General features: G+C 44.2%; 2 protein-coding genes across 2 annotated transcripts; both read left to right on the top strand.

The window, feature by feature from the left end:
- Positions 1–7,966, top strand: pklr (pyruvate kinase L/R; the record flags this gene model as incomplete). The annotated part of the gene is made up of 11 exons (XM_084556690.1): positions 1–476; positions 1,371–1,462; positions 1,558–1,689; positions 2,356–2,542; positions 2,935–3,208; positions 3,931–4,081; positions 4,879–5,031; positions 5,141–5,307; positions 6,297–6,363; positions 7,627–7,741; positions 7,860–7,966. Exons 1-11 carry the CDS (start codon positions 317–319, stop codon positions 7,964–7,966), a joined length of 1,605 nt encoding a protein of 534 aa, XP_084412816.1. The 5' UTR covers positions 1–316.
- A 3,092-nt stretch (positions 7,967–11,058) lies between these two features.
- Positions 11,059–24,297, top strand: LOC311497257 (potassium/sodium hyperpolarization-activated cyclic nucleotide-gated channel 4; the record flags this gene model as incomplete). Its single annotated transcript, XM_084557490.1, has 9 exons — positions 11,059–11,732; positions 17,405–17,611; positions 17,965–18,178; positions 18,357–18,518; positions 19,460–19,678; positions 20,471–20,617; positions 20,794–21,034; positions 21,245–21,409; positions 21,800–24,297. 9 exons carry the CDS (start codon positions 11,059–11,061, stop codon positions 24,295–24,297), a joined length of 4,527 nt encoding a protein of 1,508 aa, XP_084413616.1.
- Between the last annotated feature and the right edge of the window lie 554 nt (positions 24,298–24,851).

The following is a 24,851-nucleotide window of genomic DNA, read 5'->3' as shown; positions in this document are numbered from 1 at the left end:
TTTTCATATTACCGACTCGCATGACAGCTGAATGTCAGCATGTAAATCCCTGTCACCCCTCCAGGCGGTGCTTAATGTCAGGTCAGCAGCGCCTGGTGTGTTTTGTCTTTTTGTGTCTGACTGTACATTGAGACTCTGTCGTTGTGAGCTGCCTTTTTTATCTCAGTATCTCTGTTGTCCGTCATTAATCCTGAATCTTCACACTGTTTTCTCTAGGAGGTGTTCAGATCATTTGTTTTCACAGGTGGAGTTGGCAGCAAAGTGTCATGACTGCTTTCCCCCACGCTGACAACATCTCTCTGTCACTACAGCAAGAATGAGGCGCTACTCAGAGGTGATGGCACTGCCGGACTCTTTCATCCAGCGCCAGCAGCTGGATGCCAGCATGGCTGACACCTTCCTGGAACATCTCTGTCTACTGGACATCGACCAGGAGCCAATCACAGCGCGCAACACCAGCATAATCTGCACCATCGGTGAGTGTGACAACTCAGCGCAGACAATGAGTCTCAGTTTCAAGTTTGTTCTCTGGCAACTGGGCAACTGTTGTTGAGGCTGTCAGTGGCCTTCGGTGTGTTGGCAGGGTTTGATTCTTGGCTGGGCCCATTCATGTTCTTACTGTATTTATTTGTTCCCAGAAAAAAAGAGAAGGAAAAAAATACAACATACAAAATGCCTCTTAGTCGTCCAGAGCTCTGACTCTTTAGATAGTGATTTTGATTCTTCTTGAGATCACAAGTTCAAAGTCATAAAGTGACTGTCCTCTAACAAAGACTATGAGTTTTAATTGATGAAAGGAAGTTTATTAATTGACAGGACCTGAAGGAATCAATGTAGGGATGTGACAGGTTGTGGGGAAGGGACTATGGTTGAATGCGGTGATGGAAGATTGTTTTCAGACATGCAGGAGCCCAGAGAAACTTTGGCCCCTTTTGTTCCTGGTTCCTTTAATGAAATGAATGAAATGGAAGAGGAAGCAAAGAAAAGAGTGAGATGGGGAGCGTGGGTTTGAGACAAACAGAAAGAGACATGACATGAGACATAGTCTTCGTGTCTGAATGTAGGTTATAATTACTCAATTCAGGTGACCTGATCTACAGTCATTTCCATTATTTTCTTGGACAATAAAATCTGAAAAAAAAAAAACAATATGTAGAACTAGTGAAAAGGTCCAAGCTGACATTCAGATTGCTTTTCTATGTCTGATCAGCAGTCTGAAACCTAGCTTACCGCCAGTGAAAATAAAGAAAAACCTTTGGAATAAGAGACCGTTTTATTAATAAGATATTAATAAGATTTTTACTTTTATATCACACAACTATTCATATTTTAATGTAAAGTGTCCTTCATGTTCCTCTTTTGTCTCTCAGGACCTGCATCTCGATCGATCCCCAAACTCCAAGAGATGGTCAAGGCTGGAATGAATATTGCTCGTCTTAATTTCTCTCACGGCTCACATGAAGTACGCACAGCTCATTAATATCTCTCAGTTACTTATGTGAGCACTCCGCGGTTTGTCACTCAGTCACGTATTGATTCTCTGTCTATGTCTTTCAGTACCACGGTGAAACCATCAAAAACATCAGAGAGGCGGTGGAGACAATAACTTCCGACCCCTTGTATTATCGACCCGTTGCCATCGCTTTGGATACGAAGGGTCCAGAGATCCGCACCGGATTAGTGAAAGGGGTGAGCATGTTATGCTTCATCAGTCTAAACCTAATCAACCAGTCATGTGTAGTCAGGTGTAAGAGGTGCAGAAAATACGTCGACTCCTTTGTACAGTGAGTAATTTGTTACAGGTTTTTGCTTTTCTTGGAAAGACAACAGCTGTGGGCTCCTTCGGCTTTTCTTCATCATCTTATTTTGCTGTTTTTTGTGTTGTGCTGCTTCACGCCGTCTGGTTTGCTGAACAATTAACTCTGAGCTGCTGGAAACCTCTTCATGCCTTGATTAGAGTACAAAATGCGCACAGAGTCTTGCCATCTCTAACACACGCAGGTTGTGGTTTTGCAACAGCAAACAGAGGAAGAGTGTACATTTGAGACGAATCAAGAAAGTAGAAAATAGATGAAAATATCAGCTCTTAGAGGGATGTAACACTAACCTTCTTTTAGTGCTTTCACCACAGGTTTCTCCTACAGAGGTTTTCTTTTAAACACATTTCCAGGAAACAGCTTGGAGCATCCATGGGTTTGTGAGGTCAAGTGCATTGACGTGAAAATGTTGTTTACAGAATTACTCAGTTTAAATGGATTTAATTAAGTCGCGAGTTGTCTCTCAAGTGCTCTTCGCTTTTAAAAATGTGTTCCCAATGTCTGGTGGTATGCGCTTTCTTTGTGTGTGTTTGCATAGAAAGTGGAAGAAGAGGTGGAACTGAAAAAGGGCAGCCATGTGCGTGTGGTGACGGCAGAGAGTGACAAAGACAAGACAGACGGCAAGATCATCTGGGTGGACTATCCCAGCCTGCCCCAAGTCCTCAACAAGGGAGGAAAGATCTACATTGATGATGGCCTTATTGGGCTCAAAGTGTTGGAAACAGGTAACACACATGTTGTTGACGTTAACAAACCCGTAGGAAGCATGTCTGTCTTGTTGATGATGCACACACATGACTTTTTAACCAGTTTGTAACTAGTAGCAACAGCTTGGATCTTATTTTACGATATAACAATGTACATACAATCTCCAAATTATAAAGAATTACTGTATCCTTTTCTGCAAACATTACAATATGCATACACATCAGTTTACATGTTTCGTACTTTCCCTCACAAATATTGTCCTGTACAAACTACTCCATGTCCTGTGCACCATATTATTGCTGTAACTAAATCAGTTAATAGCATTGATATACCTTTGAAGGTCGCAGAATAATTTCCTGGCAAAAGTTTCCCTCTTGCAGAACAATTTCTTCTGGTCTGGTCTCTGCAGGCCCCGACTGGGTGGACACGGTGGTGGAAGCAGGAGGGCTTCTCTGCAGTCGCAAAGGTGTTAACCTCCCCGGCTGCGACCTGATTGGCCTGCAGGCCGTCAGCGAGCGGGACGAGGCTGACCTGAGGTTTGGGGTGGCGCAGGGTGTAGACATGGTGTTTGCCAGCTTCATCCGCTCAGCCCAGGACGTCAGGGACGTGCGCCGAGCTCTGGGGGCCCACGGACGAGACATCAAAGTGATCAGCAAAGTGGAAAGTCGGCAAGGCGTTCAGAAGTGAGTCGAGGAAAGCGCTCCTTGATTAAAACCATCTTCTTCGAGTTCTTATTAGCGATGCTGTGGCTGAAGGCAGTGTGTCCTTCTTAATGAGGACTTATAAATTCACAGCTGATGGGGATCTGCCCCTCCTGTGGACAGCCAGCTGTTAGTGAAGAAATGACATATGTTAGTTCTGCATTTTGCACATCTATGACAAGCAATCTGTGAAGCTGTCTGTATGAGTTATAGCGACCATTTAATTTATCGGATACAGTTTACACCACTGCTCTCTTACCTCCATTACTCCGTCTCATGCTTTGTCCTGCTCCTCGCTGGCTGCTGACTGAGTTTAACTATCGTTTTGAAGAAATGGCATTTTCTCAATTGGATCGTAAAGATCAGATTTTACACAGTTATGGTGCTTACATGAAAAGCCTTGTTTAACATCTGTTGCAGCTATACTTTTTTTAATCTGCACCAACGACTTGGCTTCCTGCTGCTTCTCATTTACATTTCTCACATATGGATTTGGATTTTGTCCATGTAATTTAGGATTTAGATCACAATTCAACAGCCGTTTGCAAAACCCTGCTGTGTAATGCACAGAAACAAATGGCATCAGTGTGACAGTGTTTTCTACGCCCTGCTTCCTCATTCCTCCATTTGTGCTTTTTTCTGAACATCTCATTCCTGTTCCCATTCAATCCTTCGTCTTGTCATCTCCCTAATCTGTCTGTCAGTTTTGAAGAGATCCTGGCTGAGAGTGATGGTGTGATGGTTGCCAGGGGTGACCTGGGGATAGAGATCCCCGCGGAGAAAGTCTTCATTGCCCAGAAGATGATGATTGGGCGCTGCAACTCTGCCGGGAAGCCCGTCATCTGCGCCACACAGGTCAGAGGCGAGCACATGCGCAAAAACACCCGGACAAAAACGATGCGGAAATGATAAGACATGCACATTTAGAGTGGTGCTGCAGTTTGAGACGGTGTCAAATGGTTGGTGTAAACTAACATTAAAACCCAACAGGCTCACATTAGCTATACGCTCCTGTATGATGTGCATAACGCACATTCACTTGTCCAATTAATTCATTTTCAAAGATGCACACATTTCCCCTCTTTCACGCCCCTCTGCCGTTGCACACACTGAGAGACGTGCACCACACTCCTGCAGCCATGTTGAGTCACAGTGCTGTGTCTTGTTTGTGCTGCAGCTCTTGACTCGGAGTGACAGTGTTATAGCAGGTTTGCTACTCGAGACTTGAGCCCACAAACAACACCCACACGCTAATCAGCATTAGCTGCTGCTTCTTAACTACTACAAAAATGAAGCCTCTCAGGCAATGGCGCAAGCTATCTCATTTTCCAACTGCCCGTCTTGCTTATTGACTCATTATACAGAGTTTCCAGCATACCAATAACAATCTCCCAAAGTCATACTTGCTGGCCTCAGTGTAAATGATCTCTCATTCATCCTCCGCTACTCTTCTTCCATCCACAAGACCATTATGTCCTCTCTTTGTTCTCTCTCTAAATCCCACATGCCTCACATCACTTTATCAACTCAGACAGGTACAGCTAGTGCTTATTTTTGATGGATGAATTGATATAAATCCCTTTATAGTGTCTCATGGAGACATTTTGTTTGTGTTGAAAGACCAGTGTATTATGTGTGTGTATTTTTTGTAGATGCTTGAGAGCATGGTGGCCCACCCACGGCCAACGAGAGCGGAGGGCAGTGACGTTGCCAACGCCGTGCTGGATGGAGCAGACTGTGTAATGTTGTCTGGGGAGACCGCCAAGGGACTATTTCCTGTGGAGGCAGTTGCCATGATGCACTCGGTATGTGTGTGTTTCCTTGTGAGCATGCTGTCCGTTCGGTTACATTTGACTTAGTTCCCCCCGATAACTCTTTATCCCTCCCATCTGGCACCCTCTCTCACCCTCTCAGATCTGCAGGGAGGCAGAGGCAGCCATTTTCCACCAGCAGCTGTTCGAGGAGTTGCGTCGCCTCACTCCTCTGTCCTCTGACCCCACAGAGGTCACGGCCATCGGAGCCGTGGAGTCCTCCTTCAAATGCTGTGCTGGGGCCATCATAGTCCTCACCACCAGCGGCAAGTGCGTATCCCGCCCATGCAGTCAGACAAGAGCATCAGTACTGGATGATTTTGTAACAGCGGGGAAAATCCGTTTATTTGCTTTCTTCCTGCTCTCATCCAGCTGGTTATCTTAGCACAACATGAAGACTGGAAACAGGTTGACTAATTGCTTCCCTAGTTCTGTCTGAATGTGATAGATTTTGTGTAGTGCCACCTGTAAATTTATCTTAAATAAACCACAATTCAGAGTTTTACGTCTGGGTTACATGTCATGTTCTTGGATGAGCACTGAATTCATTGGAGTTATGCAATTTGCCTTGAAGCGGGTTTTCCACGAAAATTTTTTAACAGTGCTTAACCCCACCTGAAACATCATGTCATTGTTTTTACTATTTTATTTTCCTACTAGTTTTGGTTTAGGTGCTGAAATATCCATTGTAAATGTTAATCCACGGATGCTGGGTATACACTCTGCACACACTTTAGACATTTGTTCCTGTGTTAGACCTGAGTAAACACCGTTCTTCTCCTTTCCTCTCTGCAAACATACAGTGACTCTTTAAAGGTTGCAGCTGCAGATGTTAGTCTTTTATCCCAAAGCAAAGCTACACATTGAATATTGCTGTACTGTTGCCTGTTTGTGCATCCTCTGAGGGAGAGTTTTATGTTGCTGCTTTAATCCTTTATTGTGTTTCCTTCATGTTTTTTTTTTGTATTTCCTGCTGTGAGTTAAACTCCACTGCCTCATGCAACAAATACTCATCTTCCCGCACACATCTAGACACATGCCCACAATGACATGTCTTGTATACACTTACAGTATATATATATACACCTAAATGACCACCCAAAAGGAATAGATATGCAGAAGCATGAAGACTTATGATTACAGTTGTACTACAGTTGATCATGCCATCAAGAGCATTGACGCTGATTTATCCCCCAACAGCTCACCCATCCTTGTAAATGCTGACAATGATAAATACATTTTCTTCTTCTTTTCTCCAGATCAGCACATTACCTGTCCAGGTACCGCCCTCGCTGCCCTATCATTGCAGTTACCAGAAGCCCGCAGGTACAGTACATTCTGCTCCTATCAGCTATATAAGTCTCTCCGTGCTGAATAGCAGTGCATTTGTCTTGCCATAAACACGACTTAACTGTCGATGACTCAAGCTTTTCAAAACTGAACAATGTGTGATGTACTCAGTATTTACTCTCACTGTCTGGTAGTGTGACTGATAGTGACAGTGTTGACAGATTGGAATCACTGACCAAAGAGTATTTTTTAGTGAGTATATTTCTGTTTCATAGAGTTTACCACAGACATTTTTGTTCTGAGAGAGCTGTGGCCAGAGCGCAAAATCTGTTCCAAACAGTTTCAAATTAGGTCATGGTTACCTATAATTTCTATATGCAATGCTAATCCCATAGTTAATCCCAAGAAGCCTTCAAATTCTCCACGTGAAAGTCAGGGGTCAGAGCTACATGCAGGGAAGCACATCTGGACACTCCACACTCATCCCTGCACCTATACTGTGTCAAGTCAAAGGTCCTTTATCATTTTTTATGATACGATATCAGTCAGCCAGACCAGTTAAATAAAGACGCGGCGCTGTAATTTCAGATCTCATATACCTTAATGATGTGTCAAACTTAACACATATACAAGGAGAGATGTTCTAATATTTGTAAATGAATTTCTCTCTAAATGTTTTGACATAAACACCACTGAACCATGTTATGATTTTAACAAAACGACATATGATAAAACAAGGTCATTGTCCTTTGTGTGACTACAGATCACAAGGTCTTTCAGATACAAGGGGTTACTCCCCCTGAGACCAAGAACCACTATATTCTGCCTGTTTATACAAGAGTTTTGTCTGATGGTGGTTCCAGTTAGATCTATTCATTTCTTTACGATCTTTTAATCTAGATGAAGGGCAGCCAACACTACAATTATGATAAGGAATATGCTCAGCAAACTAAAACGTTTACGATATAAACCTCTCATGGGCCAAGTTGTCAGTGAGGGAAATAACAGTGTCATCCCGTGATGCCCAGAGGTACTACTGTAACACAAAATAATGAATAAATACTGAAATACTGATTGTGAAATACTGGTTACCTCTATAGAAAGTTAAAACACATTCAAATAAAACAATCACTACTAAGGCTAAAACTTCTAATGAAGAAAAATCATTGTAAATCACTGCATCACATTTGAAAGAGAGGCATCATGGGTGTCAAACTCTTGAATGGACTGACTGATTAAAAAATATGGCAAACATTTTGTACTGTAGTTATTTAACACACGTAAACCTTCCTGTCTCAGGGGGCCCGTCAGTCCCAGCTCTTAAGAGGTGTGTTTCCTGCCCTCTTCCACCCTCTGCCTGCTCCGGTCTGGGCCGATGATGTGGACAACAGGGTCAATTTTGGCATGGACATAGGTCAGTGTTTGCTTTTGTCTCTTTGTATGCATCTATTGGCCTATGATTATATTATAGTAATAATAATAAAAAAACATATCACTCACTTAAGCTTCTCTGATCACCTCCACCTCTACAGGGAAAGCAAGAGGTTTCTTCAAGACAGGCGACATGGTGATTGTTGTGACGGGCTGGATCCCAGGGTCTGGTCACACCAACATCATGAGGGCGGTGAATGTCCCCTAACCCTGCAGCCTTTCTGGACTCTAAGTGTAGCAGGCTTTTAAATCTTATCATGGATAAATGTGATGAAGCAGCCTCTAAATTAGTCAGTTTTATTTAAACTCAAGGGAAACACTTGCTTCTGGAACTGGTAACGTGAATGTTAAATTTGTGTTTATTAAAAAAAACTGTAACTCCCCTCAAATAAAACTTGAACCATCAACGCAAAATGTTCTCCTGTTCACTAATTCACTAACTGAGCTGTCCCGTCTCTTCTTTTCTCCTCATCTCTGATATGAAATTAAATACTTTCCCTGCGGCTGCCATTGTTCAAGCATATTTGAGATAAGGCTTTCATTGCTGTCCATAGTCCTGAGCTTATCTCTGTGGTGGCACAATTCCTTGGCTATGAGAAGCAAGAAGCAGATGTAAAGATGAATGTGTTGGTCTACACCCTCCTTGTCCTCTGAGATGACCCAGATGTCCACATCTGCATATTGTTCTCCCATGAAGTAATTATCCTGTGTGGGGCTATCTCATGTCTGATGTGACATCCTTGCCTTTTTCTTCCACAGGCTTCCTCCTCCTTCTCCTCCTCCTCCTCCTCCTCCTCCTTCTCTGGCGTTTCCTTTCCAGCTCTAATGTGCCCTGAATCCTCCTCCTCCCCCAGTTTGCCTCGTTCTCTCTCTGCCTCTAATAGCCACTTTCACAGAGACAGAACCACTGAAAATATATTTACAGTTAGCTTAATCACAATGCACAATGAAAGCATTTAGAAAGCTCTATCTTCATATTTCCAATTAGTGATTTCCAAAAGCCTGCAGGAATGCAAAGTGTGTAGATGAATTCAGATCCCAAAGTAGTACACAATAAAAACTATTACTTGCTAAATATAGAAGTATGGGTATTTCTTATAAAGGGTGGTACTTTTTTAATACATATTAGTGTATTTTTTATTACAATTTATACTTGTATGAAGCAATTTAATGTTTGTATGCCAACTACTTATTTGCGGATCTATCTATTATACATACAGATTACTCACAGTTAAGAATATCATATTCTCTCCTGAAGTTTATCTTAATAAGAACATAGCAAGGTACAAAGTACTGTTTCTACTCTTTTTACTGCGATACATGTACAGTATGCAGACTACAACAACTTCTTTTTTTGTCTTTTTTTACTACTATAACTACATCTACCACACACAATAAAAACAGATATTTATATGTACATCTAGTAATGACTGTATACTGTTATGTGTATACTGCTGTGAAACTGCACATCTAAAACTAGGTGTATCAACAAATTAACTCCCATCATCATCACCATGTTTCAACTGCAGAATTAACCTTTGTTACTCTAATAAGAGATACAAGCTTTTATCTGCTTTATTTACTTCGGACGACGCAGCTTCTAATGGACTTGATCGGACAGTGTATGATTCATCTTTAATGTCGCTTCTTAATCTGTGACTCCTCACCATTGTCGAGAAAGGCTTGCCCCGTTTTTTTCCCCCTGGATTTAAATAAAGTTTCATCATCGCTCTCTCCATCACGCTCTCCCTCACTGCATTGGTGAGAAGGGATGACGCGCGACCTGTACCTGCGAGGCATGCGTGCGTCTTGCGCCGGCCGGGCATGCGGCCTTGAGGGACGGATGATGAGGATGCTGATGCCATGGCAACAGGCCGTTTAGATCCAGACCTTTACGTGCACATTTATTTTTATTTATTTATTTTATATTTCATGTGCATGCGCCGCGCTCATCTGTGGACGTGCCTGCTCGACCTCTGAGTTTTGGGAAATAATTGAATTCAGCAAACTGGACTTAATCCGATCTGAGAAGTCAGCGAAGGACCAAACACCTTAAATGCTCAACAAGTTGTTTTATTTTTGACTTGATATTTACGTGAGACTTATGAATTCCTCCGAGCTTAACTAGAGCGCCTTTCTTCATTTAAGATAGAAACCTTTTTTATTGTCGGTGCCACAGGAGTGTAAAGGACACGCCGTGTCCCCGTAGTCTGGACACAATGTCATTGAAAGTCGGCAGAAGTGGGGATGTGTTGAAGCGCCTGCAGACGAGAGAGATTTCGAGCGTCAGACTGTGAACACCCCACCAACTTAATTCCGGCATCAGCTTCACAAAATAGCGTTGTTTTAGAGTCGATTACCTCTCCTCAGTCAGTCTGAGCGCTTCAGCCACGGGGAGACAATATTTCGGTGCGCCTTCCATCACGATGAGGTGGGTTTTCCGCTCGGATTCTGATTATGACAGCGTGTCGCGGACCTCGTGAAAGCATGGGCTAGATTTGGGCTAATCTGACTTCTTTCCGCCGCCGTGTGTTTCCCTGACCGTCTGTTTCTATGTTTGAGTGTCAGAATGAATCAGTGCGCCTCGGAGTGTGAGCGCCCGTGTTGCCTGTAATGTGCGTCCTTTCTGTCCATTAACAAACGCATCCCTCCTGACAGAGGATCAAGTGTCCTTGTCATACATCCTCGGGTGAATGTTCTCCACTCTACCACCTTACCGCAAAAAACATCTCTTACATGATGACATATGTTGAAAAAGACCTAAAGTGACTGAGCATATAGGCTACATAGACAGGACACCGACGGCCAATGAGCGTCGAGCGCCGTTATCTACAACAGACCGGGAATCCGGTGCCAATATGACCGGCGTCGGAGCATTGAGGGCGGCTGTGGAGAGGAGAGGGAGGGCCTCGGGCGGAGAGCAACGTTTCAAGGACGCGGAAGGAGGAATGATACAGAAACATCTGTAAGGACAAACGTGACTCATTGAGAAAAGAGGAAAAGTGAAGCTGCTGGCGTCACACTGGCAGGATGAAGGATTTAATGTCTGGATGGGGCTTTTTCCAAGGGCACTGAGGTAAGGATGACCACCTCGGTGAAGAGAGGGCGGAGGTGTGAGCTCTCGGCTCAAAGAGAATGACTGAAGACTCAGAGCACTTTTCTTTAGCTTCTTCAATTTAACATTCAGACTGACATTGTCATTCTCACATATGTAATCTAGACAAGTCGACAATACTATACTGTGGTTTTCCAGAGGAGGTGGGAGTTACAAGTTATAGTCACACTCTTCCCTGAGTTGGGATGGATGGGGTGGCTGGAGGTGTGGGCACCCCAGGTAGCGCTGGGGGATCTGGGGCGGACAGTTTGCCCAGACGTAACGGAGGGGACTCAAAGCGGCGTAGTAAGGGTAGCCTGCCCTCTCCAGGTTACAGGCTGTCCCAGGCCTCTCTGGAGGGAGAGAAGGGTTCCTTTGGAGCAGACAGCACTTCCTCAGGTGGCCGTGGACGTAGACTCTCCATCATGAGCTCTTCCACTAGGGATGGTCTTCCCTTCCGAACTGCAGGCACCCCAACCACCCCGGTGCCCCTGCCTCCTCCACCACCCTCTGGCACAGCACATCCTCCTCCGCGCTCTGTGGGCTTTGCGTCCCGTGCCGCCCTGACTTCCACCTCCTCCACTGGGACTGGAGTTATGGTGGTGGCCACCGGCGCAGAGACCACCACCACCACTGCAGCAGGAAGCCCTGAGATGATAGCTCAGTCTGGTCTGGGTGGGTTTGGTATGGGGCTGGACGGGGAGGACTACAGCAACTCCAACCAGAGCACCTTCATCCAGAGACAGTTTGGAGCCATGCTTCAGCCAGGGGTCAACAAGTTCAGCCTGCGCATGTTCGGATCCCACAAAGCCGTGGCACTGGAGCAGGAAAGACTGAAATCAGCAGGATCTTGGATTATACACCCTTACAGTGACTTCAGGTACACACACACACACCTCCACATGCAGCATGCAGCTATTGTATTTATGTTGGTTCGTAAAACCAATGCCATTTGTAGCATATTAAAGACACATAATGTTCTTTTGGTTGAAATACGGATCAAAGCAAGTTGGAATTGTTCTCTCACTTGACAGAGCACACTTGTACCATGTTGACAGACACTTAAGTGGAGGGAGGAACAGGAAAAGGAAAACAGATCATGCATTCAGCAGCCTCTTAAGTCTCTCACTGGGGAGGAGGACAACTGGGAGTGGAGAAAGACATGCAGGAGACTAAATATAAATTCCTGGGAGCCCAGCAGTAGTGTATAAAAAGTGATGTGGGGGCTGGAGGAGAGTAGAAACATGGGAGTGTCTGGAGGAAGCAGGTTGTGTAGAAGCAGATGTATGAAAGGTGAAAGGCAGAATGTGAGAGAGGCATAGATAAGGTAAAAGTCCTTAGAGGTGACAGCAAAAGAGCAGGGAACAGTGCTCATGGAAAGGGCAGTGAGTAGGTGAACAGACCTCAGTGACAGACACAATGCAACACAAGGCAGTTCTCCATTTGTGGGACATTAAGACAAAAATGGTGACTGCTGCCTGTTGTTTCATGAAAATAAAAACAACAGTTTCACACACAGAGATGAGTAGATGCAAATTGGGAGGACAAATCAAGTCAAACGGTGCAAGATGACTTCCATATTGAGGTAAAATTTAAATATGCGAACAGTGCATGAACCCAACACAGCACTCCCTGCTGGTGACTTCACACACCAATATATTCACGAATAACCCCTGGAGAGAAAATGACTGTTGAGGCTGACACAATTTGTTTTGTGTGAAGGAAAGGACTTTAAGGTAAACATTTTTAAGACAAAGAAGTTTTCTTTTCCAATCTTTTGAATGGGAGCAACATTTCATGAATGTCTGCATGCCGTCAACACCCCAGGTCTAATTGCATGCAAACTTAATCCTGTTTTTTCTTACTAACTGGATCTTTAGATACTTAAAGATGTTTTTAGAGACCTTACCTAACCCACTCCTAAAATGTGTCCGGGTGGACAGCACAGAGACAGGCAGCATTCATAATCTCCAGACAGACTGCACCAACAATGGATGACTTGATCCCCAAGGCTCTGGCCCACTTTTGTCTCATCAACCACACACAGACACACGTAGGCCGTGTCATTTTATATTGTCAATTTGATGATCACTCACAAGTGCTGCGTATGGGGCTGCTCACAGGTGATATGATGAATGAGGTCACTGAGGAATAGAGGAAAGGAGGGATGAAGGGTCGTGGATGGATCTATATCTAATTGAACTCCACACCCTCCTGCATTTATTCGTATTCAAGATATGTAAAGACGTTAATAGTTCTAATTATTCCTTTGCGGAATTACAATTGAATTTCAATAAATTATGTATGATGCTCTGAATTATGCAAGTTAAGTATTCGCTATGCATAATTCAGACATCTAACTTTTCAGTTAAGTACCTGTAGCCTGGAGTGACACCTCAAGTGGAAATTTGTGAGGCTGAGCGAGAAGAGAAGACAGATTGCCTCTGTCATATAAGTAATATTATGTTTTTTTTTGTCTTGGCACCAAACTTGAGCACAAAGGCTTGCGAGTATAAGCATAGTAATATGCATGACAGTATGTGTGGATTTGTCATTACTGAGTGGACTGATAAGCTCTCACACCTTTCACCTCTTTTAAGTAAAGATGTGTTGCTGCAGCACCTATAAGAATACTTAATGACAGGCAGGCGAGGTGAAGGAGAGAAGTCATACTCTGGCATACAAAGTAGGAGATAAATGAGGAGGGATGAAAATAGAAAGGCAACGGCTGGCGGCACCACACATATAGCAACATTTATTATATATTGGCCAGTTGCTGTTTGTCTGGCTGGATGACGGGTAGAAACTTGCGAGAAACTGACATCTAGCCCACTGTGAGCACAGAACCAATCACAGGACACTCAGGAGACACTTGGCCTCAATTACAGTAAAATTAGTGTTTGGTTTGACAGCAGCTGAGCAGGTAGATGCAGGTCAGTTATCCTCCAGCACCTGTTCACGTTCAAAATGGAATACTGATGAGCCCATGGAGAGCAGCTTTGATTGCATTTGCAATTCTTATGTGTGTGTGTGTGTGGTAGCGTGTGTTTGCAGCATACAACAACACACAGATGCACATTCGTATAGTCCTGCGTGAACGTGTTGTGTGCAATGTTATGACTGGCATAACAAATTCATCTGTAGTTTGGGTTTTTGGGTTCTTCTTGTCTGTTTGATGGGTTCAACCTTGAATCAGCTGCCTCATCTCAGTGAGAAGAGACAACTCAAGTGCACCAAAGCTCAACAAACACAGTGGAAGTTTGATTCACCCTTATTTAAGTATGTGCAAGTTCTCTGGTAGATAGACATAACAACACGTATGTTCTAAAGAAGAGAAAGACATCATAAAAGGATGACAACGTACTGTACTGATTGGGAGTATTTACATGTTTTGTAAAAATAAGAAGCTAGGGAGGCCATCCCACTTCTGAAAAGCCCAGTATGCTCTGATCAGCTCATTTAAATGGACGCAAAATATTCTATACATCGCCCGATTGTGGGATGAGTCATTTTTAGATTTCCAGAAAATGACTGACTACTGTTAAGAAGTACAATACAATTAACTCAGTAAGAAAGATGCCACTGATATATTGTCATTACTTACATTCGATGGTGCATAGCTTTTTCTTGTTATAACTGGTGGAGATTGATAAAAACTGCTATCGAAATGTGTAATTGTTTGACAATTTTCTGAGACGGAAAAACTTTACAGTTTTTAACTAAAGTAAAACGTAACTATAGTGATCACATTAACATAGTGGCACATCAGCACAATACAAAACTACAGTACTTATATAAATATGCTTGCGCTGTACATGTGCTGTTACTTTCCACCACTAACACAGGGCTACAACAAACAATCATTTTCATTATTCATTTATTTGTTTTCTCAGTTCATTGTTTTAGAAATGAAATGTGCTGAAGTTGACATTCAAGTTGCGTATTTTAGCAAAGCAACCATGGAAACCCCATCAAAATATCCAGTTTGAGAGGGTGACTGTGAAAACAAGCAAAATTGGAAAAGACTTTACATGATTATTGTGTCGGTGCAGTGTAGGGTCTTTCATCATAGAACAGGATTTGTGTTCATATTATGTATATGGATAGTATATAAACATAAATACTCAGCGTAGTGTGATGTGAATCATACATTTGTTTCCTGTGAGTTAACAAATCGTGTTTACAAGGTCAGGAATAAATCTCACTGCAACAACAACTACAGAGCCACTGGGTGTGTGTTGCTGTAAATAATCCCTGTATTTATTGCCAGTGATTATGAAGTGATACATCTGTCAGTATAAGTGACAGCAATAAGTCAGAGAGAAGTATGTGTGTGTGTGTGGCAGAGTGATGACTCATGCATGCTTAATCTTCATCAGTCTAGTGGTAGCATCACGCCATGAGGTTGTGTTACTAAATTAGCACTCAGTAGCGATCGACCAGAGAGCTTCAGTGTGCTTTCTCGGGGAAAAAGAAAGAGTGCACAAGTAAATGAGGGAAACCGAGAGAGGATGCAAGAATAAGCAAGTCACTGATGTGGATTAAGGTGATGAATTAAGGCATCAGGAGAAAGAGACAGAGCGATGATAGAGATCGTCTCCAGACGACTGGATCGGCTTTTGGGTCGTACTTTAGTCATATTCAATATCCTAATGATGTGGTCGATTCTGTGCATTTTCCGTGCAGAGAAGAGAAATGTCCTCTAACATGAAATACAGATTGATGAGGCCTTCCAATGTGAACAGTCATTTGCATCTCTCTGTTCCTCGCCGTCTGTCCCAATTTCTTGATTCAATTAAGTTCTACTTTGTTTTATTGGTAGGAGACATAGAGGATGTAGTTTATTTCGGTAAAGCATTTGCAAGGGATGATCCAGCCTTGAGGGAAACATTTATATGCAACAGTACCGGGCTCATGTTTCACAATTTGCACATCTCAGTGTCCTGGATGATCCCCAAGATGCTGCTGCCTGGCTCAGAGCCTGAATAACAGGGAGAATGTTCTGTGGAGAAATATCACCAATATTATAAAAATATATATACATAAAGTTTTGTTTAGGTATATTGATGGAGAACACTACAAAAAGGCAGCGCAGAACAACTGTATCAGTGGCTCTTTGGCTCTGGATGAGCTTTCTAAACACTATAAACAAATCTGTTTTTCAAAGAAAGGTTGTGGTCTTTGACAGTTAAGGACATTTATTAGGGAGGGTCTAATCCTGCTTTCAAGTGGGGTTGTGTGTTTACTGGGATCGTGAGTGAATGGCTCCTTCTTGTGGCATTCACAGCCTCTTCAGTGGAAATGTTCAGTCCAAGTTGACAAGTCATGTACATGTCATAACCACAAGCACACAAGTCTGAAGGCAGCATAGTAAAAAAGGCACGTCAAATCACATTATGGGGATAGACTTTTTCCTTGTTACCGTAGTGAAAGCACAGGTGTATTAATAATGGCTCAGCTCTATTAGTATCACCTCCCCTAAGTGGAATACAGCCGTCATTAATACACCAGTGCTTTCTCTTCTATGGGAGGTCTCTTGTGTTTTTGGAACTTGATCCAAAGTGAGTCACGGCATCTTGGCCTCTGCTACGTCATCTCTGACTGTTCTGGTTCTGCTAAGCCTCTTTGAACTTTATGGAAATATGATACTGAATCATAGAAGAGAAGCAGCCTCTATAATTTATTTTTCAAATCAGTTAAACAAGGTTTATTGTCATGAAAATGGGGGATCCAAAAACGTTAAAGAAAGGCAGCTGGACTTGGAGAGTTTCTTGAAGACATTTCACCACATCTGTGGGTGTAACCCATCAGAAACTTGCTTGACTGGTGTCTGTAAATGGAGGATCTATTATTGCCAAGTATTTAGTGCATACAGTATAAATACAATACAACAGCAGGCTTCTTGACTTGTCATAACATTGATGTCTTGGTGTGTTTTATTGTTAGTACAGAATCAGACCCAATCAATGGTAAATACTGTTGCCTTTTGTGTGTGCTGTTTATGCACATTATTCTCCCACAATGCAATGCAGAGAGGAAATGGAGGAGCTGCTCACAGCTCGAAAAAAGATGTGCCAGTGGCTGGTATTATATAATGATAAAGGTATGTTGATATGTATGTGTACTACTTACAAAAACAGTGTACACTGTTGCACATAAAGTTGGAATAAAAAAAATCACCTCCTCTCAGGAAATGATTGGGACAATGTGATTTATATAAAAAGGAATTAAAGAGGGATATGTGTCTGAAAACAAAATTATTCCAACTTTATGGACAAGATTGTGTAATTTTGCAGCTTTTTCAGTGTTAATAGACTTTGCACTAAAACCTTGCGCAGAATTAAGATGTAAAATGGATTTGGGACCTGCCTAATGACAGTGAGTCAGCATGTTCAATACCATTGCCAATAATGTGCAACGCTGACAAGGCTATAAGAGGCCACTTTGAGTAAACTCAACTCTCTAAACTTTGTGGAAAGAATACATTAGATGGACAGTTTAGACTAGCGGAAAAGAACAGAGCAAATATTTCCTCTATCTTCGTCTTTCTAGATTTTACTGGGACCTGTTGATGCTGTTGTTGATGATGGGCAACTTAATCGTCCTGCCCGTGGGCATCACGTTCTTTCGAGACGAGAACACGGCCTCATGGATAATCTTCAATGTGGTCTCTGACACTCTCTTCATGGTCGACTTGGTTCTCAACTTCAGGACGGGCATCGTGAAGGAAGACAGCACGGAGATATTGCTAGACCCCAGGTCAGTTGGAGCATTTGTGCATTGATCTAATATGTCAAGGACCAGAGGGATGTGTGTGTGTGTGTGTGCGTGTGTGTGTGTGTCTGAGTGTGTGGTCTGGAATATCAGTACAGCTGGCCTGTTGACATGAATTCAAATGTGCTCTTCCAGCCATCTGCTGGGTTTGTGTTCAAACAATTTTATGTGATATGTGAAAAGGTGACGTGTGGCCAGTGACAGAGCTTTGTTCAAGTTCCAGTGTGTCTCTGTTGAATATTGATGACGGGTGTTTCATGCCAGGCAAATGTTGGAACCACTTTCACGTAGCCAGATTGCCAAATGAGAAATGTCACTTCGATCTTTGTCTAACTCAGGGCGATCCGACAGAAATACCTGAAGACCTGGTTCCTAGTGGACTTTGTTTCGTCCATCCCAGTGGACTACATCTTTCTGATGGTGGACAGTTTGGATTCTGAGGTCTACAGGACAGCTAGGGCGCTGCGCATAGTCCGCTTCACTAAAATCCTGAGCCTGCTACGGCTGCTTCGTCTGTCCAGACTAATCCGTTACATCCACCAGTGGGAGGAGGTGAGGAACAGACTGGGAAACAGAGGCTGGAAACAGAGAAAACGTCAAATGGAAAATAATATTTGTATGAGATGTTTAACATTTAAGGCATGGCTCCTGACAATCTTCTTATTGAACAGTTTGTTTTGAGGGTAAAACATGACCCTTCTTTAACACTTTATTCTCACTCTCCTCTCAGATCTTCCATATGACCTATGACCTTGCGAGTGCCATGGTGAGGATAGTGAATCTGATTGGTATGATGCTGCTTCTGTGCCACTGGGACGGCTGTCTCCAGTTTTTGGTCCCCATGCTGCAGGACTTCCCTCCAGACTGTTGGGTTTCCAAGAACCTGATGGTGGTAAGTCTCTATCCGGCAGCCTGAATGCAAGTGTGTTATTTTTCATATGTTTCGGGGAATGATTTTATTGTCATGTGAACAAAGAAGGACATGATGTTCAGACTGTGCAGAATGAATCACACACAGCGCTATCACAGCTTGTTTGAACAGCGTGCACAATATTTATTTCGAACCGCAGATTCTGAAAAGGCCTGTTTTGGAGGGTTATCTGTGTGTGTACAGAGTGGAACTGTTTATCAGATTTGACATGGTTTACTCTTAATTAATTGATTCATGCAGCGACATGTCCAGTTGGAATAAGACTGACTATCGTCACTGCAAAAATAAAACAGGATTCTCTAATTAAAAAACCTCAGCAGAGATCAGGTGGAGGTGTCAAGGCAGGCAAACAGCAGGAGGCCTGGGGACCTGCTGGAGATTTTATCACGTGCGTGCAGGCTTACGGGCGATACACAGCTGTATGAATAGCTGACTTATGTCTCACTGGTTGCCTGAGTGATGGTTGCTAAGCAGGCAGATGCTGGGATTTTCCCCTGAGAAAATACCCTCATCCATTGGACCATTAACATCTTAGTATAATTGGACTTACACACAACTTGAAACAGAGGCACATACACAAATAAAAGCCTTTTTTTCTTTTTGTGCTTTGTCTTTAGTATTTTGTTTAATAAGGCCTTATGATGTTCATTGTTTGTGTGTATGTTCAGGTTTTATGGTTTGGATTTGTAGAGTAGGTCGTCACAATTAAATTGCTCTGCGGTTATATTTTATCATCTCTGACGTATTTTTTGAAGTGGTGGTGCTGAGTCCCTCTGAGGGGAAAAGTCTCCCGTAGCCTGACTAAAATAAGAACAGTTCGACATTGCAGCGCCTTGGTAATTAACACTTGAAACTTCTTTTACTCCTCTGTCACCCTTTCTGTCTGGCTCCCGCACACACAGAACGACACATGGGGCGTGCAGTACTCCTATGCTCTTTTCAAAGCCATGAGCCACATGTTGTGTATCGGGTACGGGGCCCAGGCTCCAGAGGGGATGACTGATGTGTGGCTCACCATGCTCAGCATGATCGTAGGCGCCACCTGCTACGCCATGTTCATCGGCCACGCCACCGCTCTCATCCAGTCGCTGGACTCCTCACGACGACAGTATCAGGAAAAGGTGAAACATGACGCTCATCCATCTGTTACTGCAGCTGTTTCTTACTTCAGTAGTTTAAACTAAGTATTAAACTATTACTGGGTCTATTTCTGTCTAGGCCTGCAACTAACCACTAGTACTGTATGAGCAGGCTGAATCAGTTTATCAGTCATATCAAGTTCTTGAAGCTAATGCCGAGGGGGAAACAGAAAGGTTGCAAGTCTGGTAGTTTCGTGACTAAATGACTGAAACATTGTTAAAATTTTGCTATGAAAGAACTATTGCAAGTTAAACTAAAAGGGGTCTAAAGGTGATTACGAGGACCACTTATGAAAAGATATCGTCCTAATAATTAGGACCACTTCTCTCTAAACAATTAGAGAAGGGAGACTCTGCCCTTACTAATGGCCCTGAAAATTTGCACAATACAAAAAAAAAAGTGATCCAGTCATGTAATGTGTACCAGCTTTCAGCTTCCTCTCTACTGACGCAGTGAGTCACATTTATGGGTAGGAACATTACAGCTGTTGAACATTACACCTGGCTCTGACTGTGCAAAACGATGATGACAGATTACTGTCATTTTATACTGCTCACTGTTGAGTAAACTATTAGGTTTCTATTAAATAGTGAATGAGCGGATGGGGAAGTGATATCAGACACAGCCACATTAAACCTGTGTCATGCAGAGAAGGTGCAGAGAATAGGAGGACTAAACAATTAATTGTAGTTCCACAAATAACTGTAGTAATCGTCCAGTCCAGTGTGGTCTTGTCTTTTGGTGAACACGTCTATTCTTGTGTGTGATTGCAGTACAAGCAGGTGGAGCAGTACATGTCGTTCCATAAGCTTCCTGCAGATGTTCGTCAAAAGATCCACGAGTACTATGAGCACCGCTTCCAGGGGAAAATGTTCGACGAGGAGAACATCTTGGGAGAACTTAGTGAGCCACTTAAAGAGGTAATAAATTCACCCACATAGTTATTTATTCATTCAGTCGTTTATTTTCTGTGACTGCTTGTCCTCTGGAGGGTGTAGTTACACATACAATCCACAAATGCTTTGTTCATGCCTCCAACAAATCCTGCTGACTTCCTTTTCTTTTCTCTCTTCATCATTTCTTTCTCTTTGTTCAGGAGATAGTCAGCTTTAACTGCCGGAGCCTGGTGGCTAACATGCCGCTGTTCGCCAATGCTGATCCCAACTTCGTGACCGCTGTGCTGACCAAGCTCCGCTTTGAGGTGTTTCAGCCCTCAGACTTCATCATCCGCGAGGGCACAGTTGGTCGGAAGATGTATTTCATCCAGCATGGACGAGTCAGTATACTGACCCGTGGCAACAAGGAAACCAAGCTGAGCGACGGGTCTTACTTTGGGGGTGAGGAGGTTAAAGTGTCAGTACTTAAACAGGAAAGAGAAAGTACTTGATTGAGAAGGAGAAAGATCTAATTTATGTTAGTTCATTCGTTGGTTTCTTTTGTGCAAGTATACTGTGGGGTCTCTGTCTCACAGACCCTTTCAAAGTTAACTATCTACTTGTGTCCTTTCCCTGTTCTCTTTCCACCATCATCTCTCCTCCTGTTACCAGAGATCTGTTTGTTGACTCGTGGACGGAGGACAGCCAGCGTACGAGCAGACACATATTGCCGTCTGTACTCTCTCAGTGTGGACAGCTTTAACGAGGTTCTGGAGGAGCACCCGATGATGAGGCGTGCCTTTGAAACGGTTGCTGTTGACAGACTGGACCGCATTGGTAATGTGTGGATTTCTGATCGTGACGTACATTTGTCTCATCATCTTATCTGCTCAGTGACTTTCTATTTTTCATTTGGCTTCAGCAATGACCTTGCCAAACACTTTCTCCTAAATTTCCCAAGTCCTTTGTCTTCAGCTGAAAGGTTAGAAACAAGAGATGAAAGTTGAAATAATAAGGAATGAGCAATGTTCTTAGCGAAAAACAAAAAAACCTTGAGGCTAAAATCCCAGCTGTCTGGTTTATTTATTGTTCAGCACACAATGTTCTACACATCTTTTCATTCTTTCATGCCTCCAGTTTTTGGAGCTTGATTTAACACCTAATATCTCAAGAAATAATCTTTCTGGATTTCTAATTCTTATTTTATCAAATTTTTCCCCTCTACAGGCAGGAAGAACTCTATGCTCATGCGGAAGTCATCCCAGGGTGGTTCTCTGGGGGGCAGTATGGGTCGAGGTGGAGGTCGGGGTGGAGGGGGTCCGGGAGCTGGAGGTGGCATGACGGCAGGCAGCATGGGTTCCTGTGACAGCATGCTGGTGCAGCAGATTGTCAAACATGACAGCATGCCAGCCATGCAGGATGCCATCGCGGCAGCCGCTGCAGGAAGAAGCGGAGTCATGGGAGGAAGCGGCACAGTGTCTCCTCGGCCGCGCCCGGTCATCTGGGCACCGCTGGTCCACGCTCCTTTGCAAACTGCAGCCGCCACCAGTAATGTAGCCATTGCTCTCATGCACCAGCAGCAACAGCAGCAGCAGCAGCTCCAGCAATTGCAGCAACAGCACGCTCTCAGTGGAGCTTTCTTCCTGCCATCTCCTCTTATCTCCCCTTCTCCGTCTTCCTCTTTCCCTCTTTCTCCTCCTCGTGCTCCCGTGTTGCAGCCCCTTCGCCCTTCTGTGAGCTCTCTCATCGGAATGATGACGATGGGAGGAATGGGTGGTTTATCTCCAAGAGGATTTCCTGCATCACCCTCAACCATGGGTCCTCCCGGTGGGGTTGGTGGAGTGACGTCGCCTCCTATTGCTAAGACTCCACCAACTCCAGCCTCTTCTGTCCCAACTTCTGTCCAGCAAGGAAGGCCTCTCCATTACAGCCTGCGCCCTCAGGCTGATCATCCCTCAGTGATTGCTGGATCACTGGGAACCCCAGCTGGAGGAGTTCCAGCTCCACCACTTCACAAGGTACCCAGCACCAACCCACCCACTGCCTCTGGTGGCCAGTTGGATGGCAATACTTCAGTTATGAGTCAGCAGGGTGCAAAAGAAGCTCTGTTGCGTCATGGAGGAAATAGCTTTCAGGGTCTGCCAGCACTGGGCAGGCTCACACAAGAGGCCAGGCTGCTGTCGGCCTCACAGCCCACTCTGCCTCACCGATCTTGGGCCGGCGTGCAACCTCACCCGCCTCTCCATCGGAAGGCCTCTGGTGGGAATTTGTTAGCGGCTCCTTTCCTGGCAGGGCAGTTAGCCAGAGGAGGCAGTGCAGGCATGCTGACCTCTAACCCTCCAGTACAGCTGTTAACAAATATTCCATTTAATGCACAAACCCAAGCACACGCCACAGTTCCTATTCAGCCCACTATAGCACAGGCTGTCTCTGCAAACATGGCCACATACACACAACCTGTAGCTCACACTGCCTCTATACCTGCAGTTGCACACCTGCCTTCTATGGCTTCTTTACCATCTTCCTCCCCTCCAAAGCAGACCCCACTCTCTTCTGCCACCCCCTCACCTACACCCACTCCTTCATCACCTACACCTATGCTCGCCCACACATCCCGGCCAAAACCAATCACAATGACCCCTTCTCGCTCCTCCTCTCCTCCTCCCTGCTCCACCCCTCCTTCTGCGGGTACAAGCCCACTGTCACTCTCTTCAACTCCTCGTCCCAAACCAATCCCTACGCCTTCTCCCCGCTCTTCTTCTCCCTCTCCATCCTCCACACCGCCTCCATCCTCAGTTTCTACCCCTGTTCCACTACCTCAGCCTCATGGGACCAAGTCACCACTTACATCCTCTTCTCCCCCTTCCTCTTTGTTCTCTTCATCCACGCCACCCCAGAGTCCCAGGGGCAAGGCATCAAACACACCTCCTTCTGCTTCTCCATTGTCTGGCCCCAGCCCTGCCCTGACCCCAAACCCTTCTCCGATACCGACTCCCACTCAGACAACCCGGACCCGAACTCCTACCCCCTCTCAAACTCCTACTCAAACCACCACACTGGTCACTCCTGCCCAGACCTTTACCCCTACATCCTCCCCATCTCCGACACCTGTTACATCTGTTCCACCTTTAAATAAATCCCAAAGTTCAACACCTTGTCTCCAGCCTTCTCTCTCTAGCCCAGCCAGGGGCCCCGCCTCAAGCCAGATTCCAAAACAAGTCTCACCTCTTACCCCAACTCAAACACCTGCCCCAACACCTGCTAGCACTAGCTCTCCAACTAAAGTAACTTTCTCAGTTCATCCTGTAAAGCAAACTTCTCCTGTCCTCACTCCAAGCCCTACTTCAGGCTTGAACCGTAGCATCAAACAAGCCCCATCAACAACCCAATCCTCAACAGCTTTATGCCCAAACCAGAGCTCCATCAACCCCTCCTCCGTTTTCACCACCTCTCCTGCCACCTCTCCCGGTATCCAATCTGCCTCTGCTCACCTCACAAAACAAACGCCAACCACCACAGCAGGTCCTACTCACTCCTCAAAACTCAATACACCCTCTGCCCCCGTTCAGACCACTCAGGCATCGACCACTGCACCCACCCAACCAGCACATGCAGCCACTTCATCCAACTCCACTTCACCTAAAGGTGGGAAAAAGGACCCTCAGCTGTCACTCACCAGAAAGGACTCAGAGGGACTAAGACACAAATTGCCCGCCAACATGTAAGAAGGAATCTCATATGACGGTGGCCAGTGCTGATTATCAGAGCCATGGATATACACTGGATGTACATTTGTTTCAGAGTTGGCACCAGGCAGCCAATGATCTTATGTGGACAGGTACATATTCACTCTAGGATGTGATTGTCTTAGAGCATCAGGTGTTCATGTGACTCTCAACCCAGTCAATGATCGAGGAGAGAGACTTTGTGGGTCTGTTGAGTGGTTGGTTCTGGCTAAAGTAGAGTCTGAAAACATCCAAATGTATACATACATATCTGTGTTAGTGATTGTTGGAGCAAGCAGGGGAGCTGAAGTGGAAATACGCTGCAATATACATTCACAGAAAAACTGGATGAAAGCAATGACTGAAGTCTGAAAAATACTGTAAAAAGTCAATGAAAACAGCAATACTTGTAAAGCATTTTACTCACTCTGTGACAGAAAATGACCTCAACAATTATTATAAATGTGAGAAGATAATCTTTCTGCTGTTGGGAAGAAAGCCTAACATGATGAAATGCAGGCAATAGCGCAGACGCTTCCTGGTTTCCAGCTCCA

Source organism: Chelon labrosus, assembly GCF_963514085.1.
Source record: "Chelon labrosus genome assembly, chromosome: 12".
Lineage (NCBI taxonomy): Eukaryota > Metazoa > Chordata > Actinopteri > Mugiliformes > Mugilidae > Chelon > Chelon labrosus.
The sequence above is the reverse complement of the archived record's forward strand: the minus strand, read 5'-3'. Positions and strand labels throughout refer to the sequence as shown.